Below are 27,253 nucleotides of genomic sequence, written 5' to 3'. Positions count from 1 at the left end.
TGCTAGTAATATACATTAATTTCAGGTACTGATCCACGAACAGACGGATCTGTAAAGTATGAATTCTTACCTTATTTCCCAGGACCCAGCTGCATGTGTAGAGGACAACCCCCCCTCATCCATGAGTAAACTACAGCTCCTGGCTCAGGTGAGAATGGACAATGTGTAGTTGACTATGATAATACATAAACTTTGATGTTTATGAAATTGATTGCTTGGATGATGGCCTGCATGTTCCTGGTATGAACATAGTATCGTTGATGTCCAGTTAATAGAGTTGCTGAAAGAACAGGGACGAATGCAACAGGCCCTGGCTCTCCTGGTACAGAATCCTGCCGCACAACCTGGTCTCCACTCCCCAGCTCTCCCCGCCCCTCCCCTGGACACACGGCAGGCACTGCACCCGCTCAAACAATGGGAGCTGCTGGCTCATGACAGGGAGCGACTACAAAGGGAAGTCAGGGAGATACGCCAGGAGCTGTGCACAGAGAAGGAACATCGGCGAAGAGACATGGATAAGACTCTACACAGGGTATGAGGATGACAATGTAGTTGTGTACATGACTGATGTGGCATTGTAAACAACTAAGAACAAGCAGACTGATGTAGGAATGGTCACAAGCTATATAGTCCAGCTGTAATTGATATTGAAAGCTTCGCGATATACTTCAACTGTACATTCAACTGTTGATTGTGGTTTTCTACTTAAGGCCACAGCAAGTAAATTTTATGGATGACATCCTCCGCAGACTCCAAAATTAATGAGATAGGGCAAAAAAAAACAAGGCGGGCCAAAAAAAAAAAGATTCCTATATTTTCAAATTTTGAGATCATAAATCTTGTTAAACAAGAATTAAGGCAACGAAATATGATATCATGACAAACAGGTCTTTTGTTCCTGTATTCAACCAATGAAGTTTCATATATGATATAAAACCTCCTTGATTTAATGTAAACATGTCCTTGTAGATGTGTATACAGCTCAATAGACTAACTACAACAAATGCAGAAAAGAGCTTGTTGTATCATCATCTGAAGCAACTACACTGGGAATTCATATGCAATGAAACACCTTGTGTATACAGCTCAATTAACTAGACCCCCCTCATTATTTATATAATGTCCTTGCTAGAACAAATGCAGAAAACAGCTTCAAGTTGTTATTATACCATCATGGGCAGGAACTACACTGGGTATTCATATGCAAGAAAACACCTTAGACTGTCAACATTAAACTGTTCTTGAAGATGTGTATACAGCTCAATTAACTAGAACAAATGCAGAAAACAGCTTGTCATGCCATCATGGGCAGGAACTACACTGAGTATTCATATGCAATGAAACACCTTAGACTGTCAACGTTTACGACATGTTGACCACCATCGGAGGGCAATGAAATTTCTTGTTTTTTATTTCGAAATCAGGCGAAAATTAATGAGGGTGCTGATGTCATCCTACTTGCTGTGGCCTAAAGTTAAACCATGTTTACATCTACATATTGCTTGAAAAGATGAAAAAGTAAAACAGTATGAAACAGCATGTGTTGATACTTGTGACCATTTCCCCCAGCTGAGACTGTCCATCATGGCGGACGTGCGACAGGAGATTGCAGAACAGATGAAGCTGCTCAGACTTCAGCTCCAGGTCAGTACTCATCTCTGCAGTATCGTATGGTGTGGGTACATGTAGACAGCATCTTATTTTAAAGCCATGCATATCCTGATATTTGAAGGCAAACAACAGTACTCTTTCCTGTTACCTGCAAAATTGCATATTGAGGACAGGTTGCCTTTGGAGTGACAGAATTATCAGAATTATATATTTCATGGAGATATGAGGTCTCCAAACTCTTGTTGTATGAGTTTGCTATTAAAGTCAGCAAGAAATATTTTGGGCTCCTGTTCCTTGCTGTTGAAGTATTATAAAACTGATATTAGGTACTGGATAGGGCTTAAGTGTAGTTTGCAGCCTAAAACATTGACTTTGAACCTGACGAAAGTATTCTGCATTCACGATCTAATACAGCTTCCGATGTTTAAAGTTTCGACATAGTTTAAAGCCCCGACATTGTTTAAGGTCCGACGCAGTTATAAGGCAGTCGATGCAGTCAACGGCAATCAGACGACATTGGAAGCTGTATTAGATCGTGAATGCACAATACTTTTGTCCGCAAACTACACTAAGCACTGGGTAGTACACATTGCATAGAATACATATACAGTCAAACCTGCCCAAGGCGACCACCTGGGGGACCGAGCAAAAACGAACGCATTGGACAGGTGGTCGCCTTGAAGAGGATTCCAGGTCGTGGTGTTCAAATACAATACATAGATGGGTGGGTGGGTGGAAAATGATGTGATTTTAGACAGCATGACCACCATTCTCATTGACAGAAAGATCCTACAAGAATTATATTTTCCGTTATCGTTGTAATGTTTGTATACCGTTACATCGTGTCCAAATTTTCATCATAATTTTGACTACAAAACAATGTCAGCCTCGATGATCTCGCAGTGCCCTCCCACATTCACACATAACGTTAATAGTACACACACACACGCACATAAAATCTAAGTTTAGGCCTAAGACAAATCCCTAGAAAAAAACTGCCGACCCCAGCCTTTTTTGGGGGCCCGACCGCTGGATAAAAGGGGCAAAAAGTTTTCGATCTGACAACTGAAGGGTGAAAACGGAACGTTGTGATACCGCCACGCCGGCGAGATCACGAACGCATCTAAAGGTAAAAGTGCAGCAGAATGCACAGTGTCGGCGATTACAAGCAAGCAGCGCCCAATAAAGGTTTTAGAGATTCATGGAAATAAAAAGAAAATAAGAATCTTAATTTTCATCAATAACGAGAGTATTCTAAATGTTCATACGTCATGTTTTAGAAAGGTCAGCAGTTCATCAATCCGCACCAAAACCAAGATGGCGTCAGGGACCAACAACATGTCTCGCTCAATGTTTTGCCTGCCACGAAGTCATTTTTCGGCGGAATTTAGTAAGACACAGACCAATTTTTTTTGAAAATACAAGAAATGGATAGTAACTTCTGTGAAATCTGACTTTTTCACGCCATGCACTACGTAATCGTTTTGAAATTTGACTTTTAACCGAACCAGAAGCTTGAGGTAGACTATTAAAGATTACGAAGGGCACAACAACATTGATATTAAAGTATTCACAAACCTTTGTATTTACAATGTTTATAGTGTGAACGTTTTATTAAAACACTTCATGGAGGAATCAATGCTATTCCATATATTATTGTCCGTCAAGGTCTTAAAAACATTTCCGCAAAATCCGACAGCAAAATCCAATGTCACCACACGCTTGAAAAATGGTGGTCTCCATGGGCAGGGATTGTGCTCTTTGCGGTCCCAATTCGTGGCGGTCGCGGTCGTGTTGGACAGGTGGTCGCCGTGGGCAGGCCGCTTAATGCTTGTGCCTATGGGAAAACTTTTCGGGACCGAAAAAAAGAGGTCGCCATGGCCAGGTGGTCGCGTTGAAGAGGTGGTCGCCTAGGCAGGTTTGACTGTTGTTACTTATGCTTGAAAAATATTTCTGGTATTTCATTAACTGGTAGGGAGATAAAAACTTGATGTCTCTTTGATCACTTGCTTCTGCTCCAGGCCAAAGAGGAGGAGGTGCGGATGTTGCGGCTGCAGATGAGGCAGCAGACGAAGACGAGGGGGGACGAGGGAGAAGGAGGCAGTCAGACGACGAGGAAATCCATACGTGTCACTCAACTCTGACAGACAGTACTCTGTCACATACAAATGTACGATGTGCCTTTGGTTGTACTGTCCAGGTGCCAGGAGTACTTGACATAAAGGTCATAAAAACTTAGTCTATGCCTGCAAAAGTATATGAAACATTCCAGTAACTACATGTCTGCTGCAGTGCTTCAAGTGATGGTAAAATGTCCTGTCACATTTCAGAATCATTCCACTATAATAATTACATGTGCACAAATCGGTTCTACGCTTGCAAAGTGATAAAGAAAGGCCTTGAAGGTCAGACTTGAGTTCAGACAAATCTACAAAATGATGTGGGATTTTGATATTTATGATATATCAAAAGCTCTTTATGCTGCCAACAATAGTGGGAAGTCTTCAGTGAAAATGTGCATAGCTGTGATTTATCCCGCATGAAAATGCAAAATTTTGCATTTTTCACAGAAGAGTATATTGTTCAGAACAAATTGAGAAATTGTTAAAGAAAACAAAATTAGTTATCCTACATTTTGTAGCTGAGGTCACATTCTCTCAGGTACTATATAGGTACTGTAATTCTTGCAATTTTTGCAGTGGTTTTATGTTTGCAGTTTTTGCAGTGGGTATTTTGTCCTCAACCGCGAACTTGAAACTGCTGCTGACACTCCATTCTTTCCATGCCATGAAATCAAATCCTGCAAACTCAAATTAATTTACAGTATTTCCAGACAAAACCAGTCAGCCCTTAAGACCCGGGCAAACTATGGTTCTTTTCTTGTTATTAGCGAGGATTGAGTTCATCAGGAATTGTGCAGGAAACAAAATCCGTCTTTCTATCATGAAATGTACACGTCACAGTTCTAACTTTATATACAGACAGAAAACTGTTAGTATTTGTTGTTGTCTTCAACTATTGATGAGGGTTACCAAAATGCATTGCCGGGTTGTTGCTACTTTTCTTGATGTACCTTGCAGTATAGCAGATACGGTAGTCACAATTGGTCTTATTGTCATCATGGTACTATCAGCATCATAGAAAAGTAGACAACGAATCAGATATGATCTTGAATTTTGAGATTTTAGATTAGGTACATATCAGAAGGACGTTCACATAGTGAAAGGCTATGAAAAGGGACAAGATTTGATACTGTGTTTCAAAGGTCACCATTGACTTTAATAGTGTACAATTTTGTATATCTGGCTGAAACTACTGCTGCTAAAAGAACACACACACTGCAATGTTTGTTGTTACCCATCTTTCACTTCCAATGAAGTATGGCCAGAAAATGAGTACCTTTCAATAGCATTAAGAAGCAAATTTCTCAACTATTTTGTTTCTGATTGTTTTAAATTTTTTGTAATTTGAGATATCAGGAGTTTGTGGCTAGATAAGTGCATATGGTACATGTGCTTGCTTGGATATGAACTGTTTGTAAAATGAGGTAATATTTTGAAGTTTGAATAATGATCAGATTGTGATTTGCTGCAGTAGGTGAAGATATTTTATTATCAAATCTCCTTAACCTAAGATATTCTTTGGACTGATATAAAGAGTACTGGTATATAGGATGCTATTGAAAGCTATATTGACAACTTGGAATTTTTTCTTGCTCATATGCCATTGTTATATTTGTACATACATGTAAAAGAATTGCAATGTAATTCTTAATGTAGAGAGATCTCATAATGTGATTTGGCTGAGTTTTCCTGAGATGTAGCATGTTGAATGAATGAATGAAATTGCTACAACCTGTGCAACATATGGTAACTGTGTACATGGGATGGTGGAAAACAGAAAAATAGTCTATTTTTGTAATTAAGTAATAGTGCTTGACTTATACACAGAAGAGATTGATGAAGAGATCATTCATTGAATCAGTTTGACCTAAAGTTTGTGCCATATACCTATATATACCGGAATGCATATCTATTTTACTTGATTTACATGTAATTTGCATATGCATGACTGTGCCTTACATAGGATGAATTCCATGCATGTGAAGACCAATTGCTGTGCCACCTTAGTATAATTCCATCTAGGAGAGATAAACTTGCTTACCTCAATATGTTGTCATTTTGGGCCACACAATCTTTATTCTGTGGATGACATTGACACCTGTGCATTTAGCTTTGTCTCAAGCCCCCAACAAGGGATCGCAACTTGCTATATAGCCAATACGGTTACCAGGTTATTACCTTGGCCTAGAAGGTTATGTTTTGCCGAGCAAATGTCTGTCGGTGTGTGTGTATGTCTGAACATGATAACTCAAGAATGCCTGGTTAGATTGACTTGATGTTTGTTTTGTCAGCAGGTCTTTAGGAAATCTCGAAATAGTTAGATTTTGGGCCCCCTAATTTGCATTATTAATGAGGACAAGTTTATAAATCCGCTACATTGCATGATAACGTGTGGCATCTAACACCTGTCAGTTAACACACCAGCAAATGCCGCCCCCCTTGCTGGCAGGGCCTGTCCCCAGGGGCCCTACAGCTAGTGGTCAAGTATAGTAATTCCATATTGGTAAATAACTGAAATCTCATACTTGTGGCATTTGGAACATGGTTGAATATGAATTATACAAATGAGGCCTAGTTGCATAAGTGATCAGAAAATGCTAGAATAACAGTCATACCAAGGAGGTTGGTCATACTTAAGACAACTTCTGCTATTTGGGTGGAGAAGATGATCAACTGAAATAATTTATGCAAATAATGATCTTATTAGAGTGAAAACTGAGAAACACTCACAATACATCAGTCGAAGAGCTAAAAATCATTTGGCGAAGGTATGAGGTCATGGAACTCTGGTTTGTCTTAAATTTTTCTTTCACGATGAAAATTAGTGACTGTTACACCAGGTCTATATTTTGTTTCCTCATGACTTTCCAACATCAGCACAGGAACATTGCTTACAATAAGTGAATATTAATCAAAGTGTAAAAATAGTGCCCATAATTTTGTAGAAGTTGTGCAATAGTTGCATCAGGTGGAATAGATGTCCAATGATTTAATTTAATGATTGGTACAAGTGTAACATAAACAATCAATGGACCTTTATTAAAGAATGCAATATGAAGATTGAATTTCAAGTCTGTATGTCCTTCCATTATTAAACATAACTTCTGATGTAGTTAAAACTAGTGGTACATGACGAAAGCTCTTGATTTTACCTCATTCTCATTTCCCAAATAGATTTGGGGTGGAACTATACTGAAATTTCCGGCGAACTAACCAGCAAATCATTTGAACAAATACTTTAGGAGTAAAATTCTGTTGTATGTTTTGTTACATCACCGTTTCCTCTTTGCGTAATAGCTCCATGTACAGTAGAATCCGCTTAACCGCACCACCCAATTGCCAGCGTTTTCGGTGCAATTATCCGGCTGGTGCAATTATGCGAAATGCCCAGCTGGACCGCACAACCATGGGCGAGGGGGTGTATTGTTAGTCAGAAACATTAGCACAAAGAAAACAAACGAAATTATTCAGTTATTAACTTTATTTATTGACCCTTTGCTGAAAATAAAGAAATGACTACGAACCTGTTTTGATTTTGCATTCTTTCATTTTTCCATGCGATCTACCGCATTACAACACACGTAATGTTACAGGGCAGGCATTCTGAAACATCGTCATACCACCCATGGGATAACAGTTTCTGTGTTACATTACGTAGAGTGCAGTTGTCGATTTACGTAAATCATGTACCGCCATGAAACTAGGAATTGAAACTAAAACTTGGTTACTGATTACGGGTGACCCACCCGGGACCTCCCATACGATTCCTATCAACGTAACTGCCAATGGAGACCGCCTTGTTTTGTTACTCAAAACAGTTTCAAACATATTGGCGGTATTGCGCCTTTACACCGGCAGGTATCGGCTCATTTGTACCGCGTTTGCCGATTTTAGCGTACCTTTTCAGTTAACTTGTCGAGGATTTTTGAAAAAAAATGGTGCAGTTATCCGGCATTGGTGCCCATGCGCGGTGCAGATATGCGGAGTCACCAACAATGCAGTGAATGGGAACCGGTTTTGGATATTGGGATTCGGTGCAATTAAACGGAAGGTGCGTTTATCCGAGGTGCAATTAAGTGGCTTCGTCTGTACATTGAAAATGACATCATTCCAATAGCCATATGAACATAATAATTTGTAGCACTCGTATGTCTCGTCTCGAGAATATAATATTATACTAGAGTCCATTCCAAGTCACCTTGAGGGTTGTTATTGTCATAATTTAGGAATATTCTCAATTTATTGTAATCATTTGTGTAAAAGATTTGATACTTTTGAAATATTTTGAATGTGATTTCAACTTTATGACTGTGCCTTCCCCGGTTTTCTAAAACTATAGAAATCTTCATGAAATATGATACTTCCAATAGTTTCTAAATAATGGTAACAGCATTCTTCCATTATTTACCATTTTCTACCATTTTCCATTTATTACAATGGGTCAAAGGGCTGGAAAGAAAGCAATTCACACATCCTTGCGAAGTATTACGTAAGAACGCTTTCCACAAAGGGCCAACCAGTAACCTGCAGTGAAATCGAAAGATATGCAAAATCAGACAGAAGGGTCGGATTAGCACCTACTTTTATGGGGGCAATCGCTAGTCCACCATCACTTACCACTTTCTACCATATTTTGGCGACACTCTGGAGCGCGCCAAACAGTTATATGATGTATTTGGTTCCAAATAATTCCGTCAGTCCCAGCTATGCCGGGTTGGTATGTGTGGAATGTCACTCGCACGCGTAGTAGTAACCAGTCCAAGATTCCATGGGATTATAGGGGCCTATAACCTCCTTGGCACAAGAGAAGAACTCTTATAATTAACTCCTTTTTTGGGGGGATTTAGGGAAAGTCATACCTCTTGTACTGTGGGAGTATATCGATTTGTATCGCCATGTTATTTCCGTGTACCGTCTGACTCTTGAATCGTTCCACAGCCAAGTCCATTTTCGATATTGTCGGGAGAACAGTATATCATCATTACCTTCCCTGAGAAGGTTATGAATAGGGTAGCGTTTCTGTGTATGTATGTATATATGTGTGTGTGTGTGTGTGTGTGTGTGTGTGTGTGTGTGTGTGTGTAGAAGACTAGCATAACTCGAGAATGCCTGGATGGATTGTCTTGGTATTTGGTAAGTTGGTAGGTCTTGATGGGACCTGAAAATGATTAGATATTGGGCCCCCTAGTGGCTTGTTACGGTACTGCAGCGGAACTTCCTGTTTTGATATCTCGTGTTCTGGACATGGTATGGAACTGATTTTTGAGTGGTAGATACCTCTTTGGACAGAGTAAGTGGTATAGGTTTGGGCCCTCTAGCGGCTTTTTGGAACTGCAGGAGCAGGTTTTGCTTCAAACTTTGAAAGGGAATAACTCAAGGAGGGCTTGATGGATGGTCATGATTTTTGTTAAGTATATACATGTAGCTTGGGTGATGATTTGATACTTATTATGCAAACAGGTATCTAATTTGCATAATCAATGAGGAAAGTTTATACATCCGCCAAATTACATGATAGGACTCTCAAACATGGGAAGAGGAAGAGAGAAATATAAATAGATATAAACTATGCAAATGAAGACCTCATTTGCATAATTACTGAGAAAATACTTGTAAATTGTAAATTGGATTGTAATTTGCATGATTAATGAGGCAATTTTTAAAGCCCGCTGTGTTCCATGATATGACCATTCAAATATGTGACATTTGTAACCGAAGAAGAGAGGAATGTTGATAGATAGAAAAAAGGCACCCTATTATAAACATCGCACGGATTTTTTACTGACCTTATTTTGCACAAGTACGCCGTGTTTGTGACCACTGACTGCTGATAAGAAAGGTAAATAAACCAAGTTCATGCACATATAGCTGTCATTTGCATTCAAAGCATTTGTGTACATATTTGTTTCTTGTTTTGTCGAGTAGAAAAGCTACCGACGTAAACATCGGTGTCGTATGGCGACGTTGTTTTCCCGCCTTTTTTCTAGCCGTGATGGTGGCGGGGCGATTCAACGCGCAGCGAGGTCCAGAGATTTGTTTCGCTCTAACATGCGATTAGTACCGTCTATACCCTGGGAGTCCAGACACCGTAATCGGCGCTAGCGGAGCTTGGGTTTACAATGGAGATTGGGGCGGGGTCGGTCTTCGGGGGGCAGCGGGAGGGTGGGCCGGGAGAGCTTCGGCGCGCGTGCGGTGCTCGGTGGCGCGCCGATTACGGTGTGTGGACTCCCAGTGTATACCGTCTATGAAAAGGAAATTGAATAGAGAGATGGCGAAGACATTAGCCAATAAGTAGACGGAGTCTTGTTGATGTATGCGGTGTCGTTTTTTTCGTAATTATTTTGTCAGTCTGGCCGCATGCAATACATGTACGTACGTCGGGCCACGCACACAGTGCGTATACGTAGTAGCATATTTCCCGTGAAAACATGAGCTGGGATGCGCTTGATATAGCCCTTCTCACATGACGTGAGAAGTGTACACAGTCAAAATTTTCCAGTCAAAAGAAAGCTAGAATATAGCAGACTGCAAGCCTCATTTACAATTTCTTAACTCCATCACCAACTTCCGAAGAGAGCAATGTTACAAAAGCGTGCCAAGTTAGGCACACCAAGGAGGTTATATAGACCTCCTTGGGAACACTATCTAACGTAGCAGTAAATCAGAAGGTACATTCGCGAAAACATCTCACAGCGTTTGCCGCTTGTAACGCGGAGCGTGAAGGGCTTATGAACAGTATTAATACATTTCTTATCCAAGTATGAATGTGTTCAAAATTCATTCATCAAAACCTGACCACACTCTGGCAACCAGCAATGGAGCGCCGTGAGTTCGAGCGCGTAAAAAAACGTGCGATGTTAGGGCATCCCCCGTTGGGCCTAATTTGCACAATTAATGAGAAACTACTATAATTCCATACAGGTAAATGACGGCAATTTCATACTTGTGGCATTTGGAAGTTATGTGAATGTGAACATCGTGGAATCAAATTATGCTAATAAGGACCTCATTTGCATAATTTATTATGAATGTCAGCAAAACCTCATACTTTGGACAACGTCTGTTATTTGGGTGGAGAAGACGATCAACTGGTATGATTTATTATCTCCATGAAAAATGGAGATATTGTTTTTGGCGTGTCTGTGTGTGTGTGTGTTTGTGTTGTGTTTCCGGACTCTTGTAGTCAGCATAACTCAAGAACCTCTCGATGGATTACAATGATATTTGGTATTTGGGCGGGTGTTGTGAAGCCGAAGGTCAGGGTCAATTTTGGGCCCCCTGGTATGTGACCTTGGTACTGCAGCAGAACTTCAATTTTTGTATCTTTTGACCTGGACGTGCTGTGGTCTTGATTTTTGGGTGGCAGATAGCCTGTGACGTATTGAAAAAGTAGTGTAGGTTTGGGCCCCCTAGCAGCTTGCTCTGGAACTGCAGGGGCGTCATCGTCAAAACCTTCTAAGGAGAATAACTGAACAAAGGAACGACGGATATCCGTGATATTTAGTATGCAGGTAGCTTAGACAGAGATTTACATAATGAAGTGCAAATTATGCTAATTGGGACTTAATTTGCATAGCTAATGAGGAAAATCTATATTTGCAGTGTTTTCCATTATAAGACTCAAATACATGTAACATATGTAGTTTATGGAAAGTTGAGCATCAACAGGTACCAATTATGCAAATAAATTCCTCATTTGCATAATTAATGCAAAAACACAGGAATTCATCAAATTGGAAAATTGTAGGACTGTCAATATTGCAACATGTGTAAGTAAGATAAAGGTGTTTATGATTAAGCATATATTATGTAGATGTGTATGTCATTTGCATAAATAGAATTGTTCATGGAGATATGAGGTCGCGGAACTCTTGTTTGTCATGTGGCTCGTACGTGTATCAAACTCAACTGCGGGGGAGATTTACTCTGATTAAGGAATCTCCGTCATTTTGAGTGGTTCTGTTTATTCATATCTTGCCATTTTGGTAGCCTCCACCAGACCCTCCTATGGATCGTAGAATTTGGCAGAAAAAAAAGTAATTAGCCAGTAGATCGATCCCGTCCACGGTGAATATCACATTTCGCCCATGTACCTGCAAATGAAACCCTGGCAAATATTCTCCCTATAGCCGGCGTAATCAGTCTGGTAGAGACTACCATTTTGGCCTTAAAATTCAGTTATGTCTTTATATTAAGTGCCCAGAGCTCTGATGTTCTCCTGCGTCCTGTTGTGATAGTCTCCAAGTAGACCTACGGGTTGCAAAGACCGTATCCAACTGGCAGAAATAATTTTTATAGCTATAAAAACTATTTCTGCCAGTTGGATACGGTCTTTGCAACCCGTAGGTCTGCTTGGAGACTACTGTTGTGAGCCTTGTTGTGAGGCAGTCCGTTCCTTGTCCGCTCATCTGGCTTTGTTTAAAAATTACCGTCACCGATGTGTTACTGTTCGGGACCCAACCACTAATGCAAGGGCATTTCTCAGAATGGAGCTCCGTACCAATAGCCTGTCTGGTGGATTGTTTGAACAAAGGATTTGAATTCATCAATAAACCAGTGGCAAAGTCAAAATGTCAAATATCTCTTGCCTGTCCAAAAATAAGTAGACACATTTAAACCATTAGCCACGCGGCCTGGCACCTTAGTTACAATGTGTCAAAACATAGCTTAAAAATGTTAATCATAAACACCATATAGCCACTCAATCGTCGCCATGGCAATATGTTTCATTGCCTTTCTTGTTATTTTTTTCTAAAAGTGAAAGAATCACATTGATGTTGTTAAAATTATTCTAAATAGATTTTTGTGTATTCACTTTCAAAATATTTGTAAATTATCTAATTGGATTCAAATAAATTCATAGCTTTATATTCAATCTTTTAGAAAAATTTAGAACTATTGTCACTCAGATATTCTTTTATTAGAAATAGTTCGAAATTATTACAAATATTATCTAAAAAAACCTCTTGGTGACTTGGAATGGACTATACTGTACAACAATCATCAGGTCCAGACCTGATCCTCTAGACCTGAATTTCTTAAAGTAACTGCACAAAGATCTTTCTTTAGAAAAAATTCCATACGTCTGTGACTCTTTCACTGTTGGAACACCAGCATGACACTTTTGCACTTCCCTGCACTTCACAGGGATCTGTCAATTGCTTTTTTCCCAGCGCATTGACCCATTTACAACGTTCCAATACATTTTCTAGAACAAACAAAACAAGAGCTTTTAAAAAAAGCTGGCGTTTCGGCTACGTTTATGAGTGTGAATTGTCTTTTCCCTTTACTTGAAGTAAAATCTGCCAGAGGAAGTCACTCAAGGGCTGTTCAGTCTATAAGAAAAATTGTCATTTTGGGAAATGAGTACTGTTTTAATAGAGAAAGGCAGATTGGGGAAAGCAATTTTGAAGTTACGTCACTTAACTTAAGTGCTTTTGAAAAAGCTGGTCTTGGCCTACAACTTGTACTTATTTGTAAAATGTACAATAGGCTCATTATAAAAGCTATCAATGTAATTATGTACATGGCACGCAATAAAACATAAAATTTGAAAAAGCACCATTGAATCATCAGCACTATGGTAATTAAGTGAAATAGAAGTTCATAACAGCTAAGGTTCTATCTAAAATGACTACCAAATGTCAAACAAATCAACAGCTACCTCATCCGTATTATTCTGGTTTCCGCATTTACAACATTTCTTCCTTATTTTCCTGGGTAATTTTGCTAAAATTCATGAAAATTCCCATACTTTTGTGCCGAGCGGCGCCACTTTCCACGTCCGTGTTGTCTGAATGATGTCGATACTGAACAATGGAGCATTTGCTACTGTAACAAAGGATCGCTGTTTTGCAAACAACATCAAGAGCCTCTGTTTACATCGGGGATAGAAGTTTAGTGGCGAGTGTTTTGCAAGAATCATCTTACCGCGCATAGGAGCCGCTGCACGGTATTTTCCATTACAATGAACAGAAAAATTCGAATGCCGGGTTTGGAATCTATGAAGTCCTGTTCATAAGACAAAGGCCTTGTATATATGAAATGAATATTTAAAAATAACAAATATAAAATATTTCTTTATTTATTAATGAAAAAATGATATTCATAAATATGATATTGATAGATTAATATAATATCAATATATATTTTTGATATTCAATATCTAAAAAGAAAAAAAAATCCATGCACGGACACGAACCCGGATCTTCTGGGTCCAAAGTGCTTCGCGCTGCCAGATGGGCTAAGCTGCGGCACGTAACCCGTCACCCTGTACGTAATGCTATAACCTCACTATATGGTATCATTTATGCCGATTTTTGGTCGTTTTCTTGACGAAATCATTTTTTTTCTTCTGCAATCTTGTGGAATAGATGTAATATGGTCATTTTTCAGGATATCAAAGTCCGAAACCACAATGCAATGATATTTCCGAACAGTTGTAGCAGTTACATGCGGTCACCCTCCTGTGTGTCATGCAAATGTAGCCTGCCTGACTTTTCGTGCTCCCCTGCCATATAAGGCAACGGCTATACAAGGATTTGGGAACGTATTGCCATATAAGGTCTTCTGGTGTGCGACACAGTGTTGAACCAAACAGCATGCAAGCATGCATCGAGCATGCATCGAAGGTAAAAGCCAGGACATTGCGTTCCGGCGCGAAGGCGCCGAAACGCAAAAATAATGATGAATTTGTGTTCCAACATGTTAGAAGAACTAGTCAATTCCACATTACCGAGTGGGTATTTGTTGCCTTTTGTTATAACATTTTCAAACCCTTTGTAACAATCTAAGTGAGACAAGTAACTGTTAAGAACAATTTCCAACATTTATTTGATGTTCTAAATATTTTCTGCTGTGTTCCAACGTGTTAGACAAATTTCTAACATTGCACATCTTATTATCTGTATCTGTATAGCCGGTATAACCGCCCTTCGGCGTAACACACCAGCTTACCATGAAAATGGAGATATAGTTTTGGGTGTGTCTGTGTGTTTCCGGACCACTGTAGTCAGCATAACTCAAGAACCTCTGGATGGTTTATAATGGTACTTGGTATGTGGGCAGGTGTTGGGAAGCTGAAATTCAAGGTCGATTTTGGGCCCCCTGGTATGAGAACTTGGTACTGCAGCAGAAGTTCCGTTTTTCTATCTTTTGACCTGGACACGCTATGGTCTTGAGTTTTTGGTAGCAGATAGCTTGTGATGTAATGAAGAATTGGTGTACGTTTGGGCCCCCTAGCAGCTTGCTCGGGAACTGCAGGGGCGTTATTGTGAAAATCTTATAAGGAGAATAACTGAAGAAAGGAACGACAGATTTCAATGATATTTAGTCAGTGGGCTGGGAACAGAGCAATTCACATATCCCTTCAAAGCACAGACACCTCAAGACAAAAAGAGTTGGCAGTGTCCAGACGTGAAATCTAAAAATATACAGCAGACAATAGAGTGCGATTAGCACCTACTTTTATGGGGGCAATAACCCAAAGCTACCATTTGGAAAATGATACAAATTGTTGGAACATGTTCCAACAGTGAAGCAATCGCATAGATGTTTCAAAATTGTTCTAAATAAAGGGATGTTTGTGCAATTACTTTCAAAATATTTCACGAATATATATATAAGTTCAAACATGTTAAAAAAATTGAATATTTGAACAATTTAGACTGAAATAGTCTTTTGTCTAAAATTGTTCAAACTTACTAACAAAATTTGTTCAAACTTATTAACAGTATCATCTGAAAACCCTCTCGGAAACAACATATTCCATGTTAAAAATTTTTTAACATGTTGGAACACTAGAAAATATTTGGAATGTCAAACGTTAGAAATTGCTCTATACAGATTGTTACAAAGGTTCCAAAAATGTGAAAAAAGGCAACATCTACCCAGGCAGAAATGTGGAATTGACTACAAAGAAAGATACCAAACTTTTTGGAGTAGGAGTAATTGCTACTGTGTTAAAGTAAGTCATTTAGTACAAGCACATACCAACAACTAATCGTACTAGGGTGTTGGAAATGGAACAAACACGGAAAAAATCAACTGCTCAGCCATTCCCAGCAGCTTCACACGTACACACAGACACCTTTGTTTTCCACTCTCCTTGCCACAAAGAAGCGACCCTCATGCAGTCTTGTTATGTAATGTAACAACCACTTTAGAGGGAAATATAGAAACAATACTTCACTGAACAACTGTGGAATGATTAGAAACACATTTTCCTTGCGTCACTGCTATAACACTGATTGCACTAGCAATTTATATATGTTCGACAAATGTGACATTGACAGTCCTAACTTGCATACTTGGGTCCCACTAATACATCAATCTACTTTGACCAGGCCCAATATGCTGTGTATTGGGAAAAGAAATGTTTGTATGACAGAAGTAGCTGTCTTTCTGATAAAATTGCATTTGTATCTCGCTAGATACAACCGTAAATCGAATTTGGACAGGGCATATTGCCAAAACATCCGTCATCCTCATGCCCTACTCCAACTTTTACAAATCTGTCTGGAACATCATGGGGTTTTGTTTTATCAACTCACTTACTGTGTCAAAAAAAACATTGTCCTGTGTCCTTTTGTTTCAGTAAGGAGTTTGAAAGTAAAATTGTTTGGCTATTTTCTGACAACCTGTACAGTTCTGGCACATGCTAAAATAAATGTCCATAGTATTCTGCCTCCTCTTGCAGTTTCTGCATTTCATGTGTTTGGACATGACTTCCTAGTTAGTTTACCTTCACTATCACATGGTCTAGCCTTGCTACTACTGCACTGTTTATCTCTCCATTCAAACATGCCATGTCTAACTCTGGGCTCCTCTGGACTATTTAGGTCTCTTTGTAGAACTTGTATCTGGGTAGCTGCATATCAATCACCCCATTCATACACAATCACTGAGACATATGGTAGATTGGGGGTGGAAAATCATCGACAGGCATGGGGGCACGGTAGTACCGTGATACCGTGCGGTGCGCAATCACCGAGAGCGAGTCGGTAACACTGTACCGTCAGCTCGGCTGGTATTGGCTACAGGCGTGGGGCGCCAAGCAGATGCGAGCACGGCAGGCCGTCCGTTCGTCGCCCGCCCGTCCGGAGTGGAGCTGCTCTCGGCAGGTTTGTTGGTAGCAAAACTATGAATAATGTTGACTTTTGAAATGACATGATGGGTGTTAGTTTTAGTAAGTAACAGCCGATCGACCAGGCGTGACACGAGGTCACAGTGATCGGGATTTATCGTATAAGCTGTACTATTTACTAGCGTATAATTTCGGCATGGCGGTGGGGAGGGGGGCAGGGATTTCGAGGAAGAGAGGCAGATTATGGTGCATTGTCGAAAGGTGTCCGTGGTCTTTATCGTCATTCATCGGAATCACGTAACAATTATATGATAAGTGGGTAGGCACGCGGCCAAAACGGAGTTTCCCGTGGGGCGACAGCCCTGAATAGCCTGGCGTGTTCACACCTATACGACAATAGTATATTTATGTGTGGCGGTAAAAGCGCAAATTATTAATAGCCCTGTGGCCTTTGTTCCCTTAATTTAAGATGTGTAATCAAGCGATTGGAAAATAAACACTGTTACTTTGTCAAGAACATGCTGAAAGCGCATTGTGGGTTTCTTATGTGTTCCATAATATAAGGGGGTTTGTGGAAAAACCTGGCCTGTCAACCAGGCCAGGCCTGTCTACCACGGCTTCTCAGATACCTCATTCATATCCCCACAAACCCCAAATCACCTTAATGCAGGAAGAACCCTAAGTCAGTACACTTAGTGGAGAGAGAAAATGGTTTATTTGATATTAAAAAAAGCTATTGCAGTACAGGTGGCTTCTGTACAACGTAAGTCCTGTAACGTTACATATCAGGACTTAAAAGGCATTACAAATTGGATAAAAGTCTTGATCCTTATATGATAAGGTGTCAATGAGATTATACGAATTAAGGTTCTTTTTAAAACACTAATATTTACAAGTCATTTAGCAGCAGTCATTTAGCAGATGAACGCAATATAGCAGTATACTGTTTATTATTCGTTGGGTCCGGCACTTATACTGAGTCAGTTTCGTACTGTTTCTGAGTGATCTGTTGTTGACATCCCCACTGGCTAGTGCGTGATGGCAGCCAAGTACGATATTTGTCACTGCTTGTGGAGATTTGGCAAACTTAAAGGCACAGTTTGTCGCGTCTGGCATCTAATCTAGTAAGGCCAGTGATATCTAGAGCCGTGTGGTAACTGTAACTAGTGTAAGTGGTGTTCGGGTCCAAGTATTACTTGAAGTGATCTTTTCTGCACTCGTTTGATCTTCAATGACAGATCTCTGGTCAGCCCAGCCCAGGATGCCATATCACACACGCGTACCCAAGAGCACAAAAGCAATGTAGATAAGAATAAGGTCACTTGTGTCCTGTCCATGCATGTTTCTTCAGAATTCTCAGCACATAGAGTCTCTTGCTAGCTTTCCCGACGATCAAGGTGACATGGTCAGTCCATTTTAGGTTGTGCTGAAGGATTACTCCCAGAATCCGCGCTGCCTGAACCACTTCAAGATGAGAGGGTCCAATAGTGATTACTAGGGGTGGGTACCGGTGCAGAAAATTCCGGTCCAGGTCCGGACCTGTACCTTTACCTGCACCTGATTATAGCTGTGTTGCAGTACATCATATTTTGGAGAGCGAGCCATAAGTAAAGGTCTCTGTGAGTCCTACAAATCATATTCAAATTATATATTGGAATGATATGATTATTTCTGTGCACAGTCATGTGTAAAACAGAAACGAAGATGTAACAAAACATGCAACAAGGTATTTTTATCTCACAAAAGAGATTCAGAGAGAAATTGTCATTCTTAGAGTACTATTTACTAGTAGTTGATAACAAGACATTATGACTAACAAATAATCCTACTTGAGATGCTTAACAGCTTTCAGCAGTTATAATAAGCATTTGCTGGTTTGTCATGAGAAAACTAAAACAAAAATCAAGTAATATATGCTGACTATTGGCACACAAGAATGAAACAAATATCGGTTAGATGATTTGTGGTTTGTTTGGGTGTCTTAACCTCGGGTGTACATTTACTTGAGTGCAGGTGTATGCATGTGTCGGATTATCACGTCATGCATGGAATGATATAATTTCTTAGGTTCGCACTTTGACTCAAAATAAACTATACTCTCCTCGCCGTCTGTTGATTCATCTAGATATGATTCACAGATAACGTCTTCGAAAAAGGGCAACCTTGACTCGTTAAATCAGCTGTTTTGTATTTTCTTAGATTGGTTATGTGACCACCTGCTGGTAGCTTAGTACTGTGAATTTTCCATAGTCCACTGATTTTTTCTGGACCGTTTTTTTTGGACCGGTCCATTAGAAAATACCGGTTTTGTACCGGTACACAGTACCGGTACCCACCCCTAGTGATTACCAGCGGTGGGGGTGGATTTCGTAAAAAGCAAAATACCATCACTTTGCACTTGGTTGGGTCCCTAGCCTGTGACCTCGGACCTCCCCCACCCCCTCCCACTTTGTCCCTCCCGGGGTCATTTGGGGGTAAGTTGAATTTAAAGTAGAAAACTGTCAGAGGATGTTTCATGAAAAAACAAGTGGAACTAGAATGGCAACATTTTCGGGAAAATGCAGGATATTCCCATTACCTACACCTAAAATATGACATCCTTAGCATTGACTGTAAGGGTATTATGAAGTTTCTGCATAATTTGTGCAAACAAGGTCTGCATTAGCATAATTTATGGTCAAGTGTGTCAGAGCGAACTCCTGCTCTGGGCACCAACTCATGGGCACTCCTGTGTCGGGCGACCCCAACGGACCTACATAGACCAACTTGCTGGGGATGTAGGGGTGAGGTCTGAAGATCTAGACCAACTAATGGCGGACCGTGACGCCTGGAGGGAGAGAGCAGCCTTAGTCCAGGCAAGCTGCTGATATGATGATTATGTGTTCACCTTTCCTAAAGGTACCTACATCTGAAATATGACTTCCGTAGCTTTTATGGTAAGGGATGCATAAATTATGCATAAGGCAGTCATTAGCATAATTCATGGCCAGGTTTTCTGACCTTTCCTAAAGGTACCTACATCTCAAATATAACATCCGTACCATGTAACATAAGTTTGCCAGTTCGACACTCTGCCATGATACCGTTCACGTTGTCGCTGCTCTGTGACAAAACTCACTCAGGGAACGAGGGACGGACACTGAGAAATTGTGTGATAAACAAAGCAATAAAATGCTGAAATAAAATGGTGGTAGGTGTGTTGTTAGTCAGAAACACTAGCACAAAGAAAACAGACGAAATTATGCAGTATTGAAGGACATGTAAAAAAATCATGTAGATCATGTACCGCCATGAAACCAGGAATTGAAACTAAATCTAGTTATTATAACTGATTACGGGTGAGCCCAGAGCTGTGCCCCCTCCCATGTCTGGACAGATTTTACTGTCAACAGCATGGTAGTGACTTGTACAGTGCACTGTACTACATATCCAGTGGTTAGATATGGTTAGATGACTTTAGATCAGTGACAGATCATTCTCCTCATAGCAGAGCCGAACCCGCTTATACCTCTTTCCGGTGGATGCAGGAATTTTCTACAATGCGGATTCAGCTCTGCCATCAAAGAATGTGACAGATGATCACGTCAGCACCGCACCGCCAAAAGCGACTCCTATATCCCCTTGTCGAGTGGCTGTGTGGTTTTCGATTGAATGTGACGTAAAGACGCCGGTCTTTTATCACTGCAGCAATATGTGACTATAACGCTGGCGCGAACATAAAACCAAAGACAACACCCCATGTCATCCTTAACGCGAAATCAAATCCCCGCGAAATACATTCACAGTAATAAGACAGTGTACAGGTAGGGACCAATCTTTATTGAGTACAGCATGCTGTCGGCCAAAGCGTAATGCCGCCTTTGGTAGGCGTGTGTCTCTTAATGGTTCTGACACGCCCCGTGACCCGCCCGGGACCTCCCATACAATTCCTATCAACGTGACTGTCAATGGAGAACGTCTTCTTTCGTTACTCAAAACAGTTTTAAACATATTGGCGGTATTGCGCCTTTACACCGGCAGGTATCGGCTCATTTGTACAGCGTTTGCCAATTTTTAGCGCGCATTTTTTAAGAAGGACATTACAGAGTGCGGCCTCACCAACGTGGACCCGCTGGACAGAGCCGCTTGGTGGCGGTGTGTGAAGACTTGCCGACTGCTGCCTACCCCTGCGTCAGGGAACCCCGCAGCAGTATAATATAATACTGGATACTACTATTTTTAGTTCTTTAAAAATTTTGGTGCAGTTATCTGGCATTGGTGACAATGTGCGATGCAGATATGCAGAGTCACTAACAATGCAGTGAATGGGAACTGATTTGGGGATTTGGTGCAATTAAATGGGATGTGCGTTAATCCGAGGTGCAATTAAGTGGCTTCTAATGTACAAAAAAATACTGCTCACTCCCCTTCAATATTTTGGTAAACCAATATCAACATGTGGGGAGAATTGTAGATTGTTTAATGGTTGGATGAATTAACTTTATTAAGTATGGTTAGATTTATTCAAAAATCTATCAGAGTTTGTGGTTGTTGCCCATCAATGACGTTGTTGAACTTATTGTAGCTCTGCAGTCTTGGCTCACAACGTGTTCTTGATATCCAGAAAGCGCTTCAGAGCATCTTCGGGATAAGAAGCATGTTTGGGATGCAACACCCACCAACTACAGACTATGGACATGGCTAGGAACTCTGAACAGTTAAGCCCCCAATGCAGACTTTGCAGTTTGCATCAACAGACGGAATGTCAGAATTTGGATTTAGAAGGCTTGTTTAGATATAAATCATGCAAATCAGGGTCTCATTTACATAGTTTATGAGAAAATGCTACAATAACCTTCTTTTCTAAGATTAGACTTTTACACTCTGAACATATAGTGTTATTTGGGTAGGGAAGATGATAAACTGATATCATTTATGCAAATGAGGACCTTATTTGCGTAAGCAACAAGAAACGTTCCAAATACATCACGCAAAAAGGTTTGCGTCATTTGGCAAAGGTATCAGGTTGTGGAGCTTTAGTTTTTGGATCATCAGTATGAATCTTTTCCTAGGCCAAAAGTTGCCCCTGCCACATGAGGTATTTGTTTGCCCAAAATGGAGAGTCAGCAGAAAACAGTAACCTGCCTGGTTCCATTCATAATGCATGGCAGTACACATCATAACAATTCAGCTCCAATTCAGTTATAATTGCTCTTTCTTGTTTGTTTGCTTGCATCGGATATCTGGTAAGCTGGCTCCTGGCATAACATGCCAGGTTTGTACTGAACAATGCAAGCTCAGCATATCCAGACAGATTTATTTGATCAATTCAAACCGGGAAGGGCCTTTTAAAATAAGTGTGGTGGGTTCTTTCACACAGTCGAGGTGTGGAACATGGGACTTCCATGTAACATCTTATCCTAGGGACATCCTAAACGCAAAGTGAAGAAATTCATGACAAGTCCCTTTCCCAAGGGCACAACGTTGGGGCATGTCAGGGGATTCGAACCCAGGACCTCTGGGTTATGGGTCTACCATTTGCCACACCATGTGATGGTATAGCCATATGTTACATTGTCTCATACGCATTTTCCGCACTGTTTTTTTTTCTATGCCTTGTGCCGTGACCTTAGTTTAGCAGCTGTTCCTTATCATTCCACTGGCAAGTGTCACTACCGTGGCAATTTACACAGGTTTTAAATCTACATTTGTCTTTTGAAGTCACAATGTCCTATGGTGTAGTTCCAGAAGGTTATTCTGTGGGACATTGTGGATGACTTTACAGGTTCCAGAGCATTACAGTGTTGTGAACTGAGAGGCAGGCTTGAAATTGTCTTGTTCAAGCTTTCATTGAATGCTTTGCAGGTGCCAGTTGCGCTGCTGTTGAAAATTGGAATACCAGATTTGGAAGCTTAAGTTAGAATCAACATTGAAATGTGTGTGTTTTCGAATGGGTAAGACATAGGTAAGATACAACGTTGTCTTAGCCCTTCTGCGGGTTGGATTGCCTTTGCCCTTCAGGTGACCCTACCCGCAGTCAGGCTGGTACCTCCGGCAATACGGAATATACTGTATTGTATCGTTATGGTATTGAAACCATTCTTGCTTGCTGTCTTCTAGAGCCTACTTTCAAATTTCTAAGAATTGACTACAGCAACATAAGGCTCAAGTTCAAGGCAATGTAGTAGATTGTGCCAGACAATCATCAGGATCTCTCTCTGTCATCTTAAGTTTGTTTTCTGAGTTGCAAGTCATACTCATATCACTAGTACACAATAGCTGTTTTCATGCCTACTGGTGATTTTCCAATTTACATTTTCCATATTATCCAAGCAGAGGTTTCAATCAGGGGGAAAGTAGACTGGCAACAATTTTTAACACTGCCCTCCCTCCAGGTATGGCAGCCAAATATCAAGCACTTCCAACCCGGGGGTTGCTGGCTGGGCAGTCCACAGGAACGAAAAGCATGATATAAATTTGAGGACATACACTTTTTATTTTATTTGACCCACAGACCCCAGATTGGAAATGTGACCATAGCACAGTTTTTGGATGTTTTAACCAGTTTTACTGCTTGCAGACTAATGGCAAAGGTTTTGCAGTTGTATAAAAGAAGCAATTAAAAGCACTTAAACTAAAGAAAACCTACTGTAATTTTTGTTTGTTTGTTTGTTTGTTCAAATGCAGAAAATCTGGGAGCCAAGCATGTCAGGAAGACCAGTTGTCTTGTCTGGATCAAGAGTTGTAAAAGGTAAAGTATTTTTCTAGTCTTTCTACTTAACTTTATGATACACAGTACATTCTTCTTGTGCATAATGTGACAACAAGGGCGTGGACACTGTAAATACACAGTGAGAGTCCTTTTGTAGTATTGTAGTGTAGGATTTCTTGTATATGAAGTGATAATGATTTTTGTAATAATCATTGACCCTGAAACTTGGACACAAGTAACACAACTTTTCACTCCACAAATACTCTAACAATAGTAACATAAAGTGCATTACCTGGTTACAGTGGCAAAATTTGTAATTCAAGTGCTCAAAAAGCTGTTTTCTGACTTAATTTCAGTCATGAAGTCTGATTTTTGTTTATCTGAAAGTCTAGCTATGATTCATAAATCTTCCATGAAATCTCTCTATTTCCTCACAGGTGCCAGGACTCACTCAACCTGTGATTGACTGAATGAGTAACAAAGGAAGTTCATGTCCTGGCTGACTAGTTGTGAAAAGTTTGGTACTGAAAACAATAACACCGATCATCATGACTGATGGTCTGAGAAGAAAACCAAGATCATATACTGGGGGAAAAGGCACTGATATTTATTTTGCTCAATTTGGTTGCAACATGAACTTACATGAGATAACTAGATTGACACTAATATTCATATACATCTGATTCAACAACAGTATGTGCAAGGTAGAGAGCCTGTAACATTGGACATAATGTCATGAATTAAGGGAGTACTGGTTGTGTAAAAAAGCCTGACCTACTTTATATGTTTCTTAATTAAATAAACTGAAACTGAAGCACTTTCATTGTAAAAGCGAGGAAATATCATCATTGGTAATGGTGAGCTAGTAAACAAGTCCAGGCCAGATTAATATTTATGCATTACATGTATTGTTCAGCTGAAATCTTTATTTGCTAAGTCATGCCCAACAGCAAAGTACTTCATTTTGATCATCTCGCTTGGTCAAAAACAAACACAATTAAAAAATCAATACTATGAGACAGTACTTGCATGCTGTGTACTGTTAGAAATGCTGCCTAGCCCCAATTCCCAGAAATGTAACACCATGAATGCACAAAACATATCCGCCCATTATAATATAATACAAATACGTTACAAATTGTTAGTTCCATTGGCCAGCGGATAAAAGACATTTACTTCCAAACGTTTCTAAAAGAAATACATAACGACAACAAAGGTAGGGCTGCCAAAAACAAGTTAAGATCATATAGATTATTCAAAACAACTTATAATGAAGAAAAATATCTAAGTAATGCAAATATGAGGTTCAGGAATACAGTCACAAGACTAAGGATCAGCTGCCACAAACTACACATTGAAACGGGAAGACATACCCGCACTCCTCTAGAACAACGATTATGTAAACATTGTAATTTGAATAGAATAGAAAACGAATGTCATTTTGTGGTAGAATGTGGATTATATACCAAAGAAAGAAATGAACTGTATAAGCTTGTAGAAAACTTATTTCCCTACTTCACACATTTAAGCACTGTACAAAAATTCATATTCCTAATGCGACTAGACAAACCTCCCATTGAAAAACACGTCTGTTCTTTTATATCTACTATAACCGAAAAGCGAGGAGAAGTAGAATTTATCTAATGATAGTCATATTCTTTTTGTCCCGTTAACTGTACTTGTTGTTTTGTTTTGTTGTGACCTGTACTTAGCCAAGTGTGGCAGAAATGTGCAATAAAGGTCTTCATTCATTCATTCATTATAGTCAAGAGGGACAATTCATTTTTTACTTAAAGCTTCTATCAAGCTGAACGCCCCTCTCCTTTCCCCCTGGCCACTACAAGTGCTGGTGCCCACAGCCCCGTCCCCTCCTTGCTCCTCCTGCTGTAAGGTCACTTCCTCCCTTTGTCCCTGGGCAGAGTGTTGGATGGCCTGTTGCAGATGTAACAGTTCCTGTTCAACTGTTGGGAAAACACAACTTTTGTTCATCAAGCTGTCTTTATCATACTATGTATTAAACTACATGTTGCTATCCCTCCTTCACGTATTGACACCATTCATTACAATTCATTCAGAATGTAAGATGATTGAAAATTAGCATTGTGAGCTCCACTGACTTAATCAGTTGGTTCTGTTTGCCTTGGTGAAATATGGAACAGCAGTCTTTAGGATGCCCAGACCACATAATCTCTGATATTGTTACAGCTTTGAATCCCAAGGTAAAATGTGTAAAACATACATAACCAGGACAATTGGAGAGTTTTGCTGATAATATGCACTGCATACATTGGATTCAGGCTAAGACATGTAAGGTATAATGACTAATATAAATCCTACCATTGGGTGAGTCCCCTGAGTCTTGTTCCTGAAGATCTTCACTTTCAGTTGGTAGTGTAGGGGGGGATAGCTGGGATGCTTCATTCTCATCTACAACTATCATTTTTTAAAGATGAATTAGATAAAGAAAAGAAGTGATGCAGAATATCATACATTATCCTCATTAATTATTCAAATTAGAACCTGACTTGAATGATTGTCATGTAATTAAAACTACCTTTAATCAACCCCTTATTGACTCATCCTCTTTCAAAAACTTTAACAAAATGCCCCTGCTGTTCCAGAACATTAGCTCTATCACCTTTTCCCTTGCAACCAGAGGTGACACTCCAATTTGGTTAACATCTTCAGATAAAACAATATATAAAAACGGAAGTTCCAATGCAGTGCCACTAGGGGGCCCAGAATCTTATTCTTTTGAGGTCTTATCAAGACCTACCCACATACCTGAATTTTTTTGTTGACACACACATGACACAAATACTCCCAAAACATATCAAGCAAAGGGGTCAACCCTTGGTCAAAATCTGTTACATGAACTTTTCCAAGTTGGTCATATCTGTAGTTTCAACACTTAGTTCTGCACAAACATCATTTTGATGTACATAAACACCTGAATAGTACATAACATAATATATAATGTTATATCTTAGTTTCAAAAATAAACAATGTTATGTTGCATAGCATTTCTAACGATTCTTAAACTTCAGAAGATCATATGTTATATATATATAAGAGATGACAATCCCTATTGACATACAAAAAAACAGCACAAAGATATACGACCATTACTATGGTGGCATATTACAGGTGTCTTTGTCTCAATCTAGATATTACTAGTGCAGTAGATATTACATTTTCCAGCATAGACATGGCCAATCATTGATAACCATATTTAAATCTAAACTGCTACCTAATGTTTTCTCACCATGAATCCTGATGCTGTCCTTGTTTTTCAACACCAACCGTAGTCGATCTGTCCCCATGTTGTGCAGATTTTTCAGGTTCACCTCTGCCGGTAATCCTTCCAGGGACACTTCACGGTCTTTCAGTTTCCTGTATGGAAACTTCCTTTGACCGAGTCCTGGAGTCACTTCTGAAATGGAAAAATATAGAACAAAATTTTCTCTTTAGCCCAAATCTTCATCACCTCCACCCCTTTAGTCCTCTTTAATAGCCCCAAGTGCAAATCTGCTTGGCCCAGAGTCATCCTTCTGTTTGGCCTCCCTTGACCTACTTTAATCTGCTTTCACAAAAGGATCAAAGGAGGCAAAGTGGAAGGAGTTATGTTAGCAAAACATTACAGACTTACTTATCTAATCAGAAATTTGTACCCATTACCCTTGCTTGATGGCTGTTTGTTCCAGGACGATTGGAATCATTTCCTTTTATCAAACTGTACCAGTT

At 39.9% G+C, this 27,253-nt stretch overlaps 1 protein-coding gene and 1 long non-coding RNA gene across 5 annotated transcripts in view; both read left to right on the top strand.

Annotated features, from left to right (window-relative positions):
* The window catches only part of LOC136420562 (uncharacterized), a 53,075-nt gene extending 46,276 nt beyond the window's left edge, over nucleotides 1-6,799 (top strand). For all 4 annotated transcript variants that reach the window (XM_066407528.1, XM_066407527.1, XM_066407529.1 and 1 more), the window contains 4 exons: nucleotides 83-148; nucleotides 269-532; nucleotides 1,570-1,644; nucleotides 3,633-6,799. In XM_066407528.1, coding sequence (XP_066263625.1) covers nucleotides 83-148; nucleotides 269-532; nucleotides 1,570-1,644; nucleotides 3,633-3,755 — 528 coding nt within the window. In that variant the 3' untranslated portion in view covers nucleotides 3,756-6,799. The remainder of the gene's footprint in view (nucleotides 1-82; nucleotides 149-268; nucleotides 533-1,569; nucleotides 1,645-3,632) is intronic.
* Nucleotides 6,800-16,606: 9,807 nt separating this feature from the next.
* LOC136420564 (uncharacterized) lies at nucleotides 16,607-25,547 on the top strand. Its single transcript, XR_010753257.1, has 3 exons — nucleotides 16,607-16,855; nucleotides 23,485-23,548; nucleotides 23,947-25,547. It is a non-coding gene; the product is annotated as an uncharacterized lncRNA (long non-coding RNA).
* Nucleotides 25,548-27,253: the final 1,706 nt, after the last annotated feature.

This window comes from Branchiostoma lanceolatum, chromosome 15 (assembly GCF_035083965.1).
Source record: "Branchiostoma lanceolatum isolate klBraLanc5 chromosome 15, klBraLanc5.hap2, whole genome shotgun sequence".
NCBI lineage: Eukaryota > Metazoa > Chordata > Leptocardii > Amphioxiformes > Branchiostomatidae > Branchiostoma > Branchiostoma lanceolatum.
This window is presented reverse-complemented; position numbering and strand designations above follow the sequence as displayed.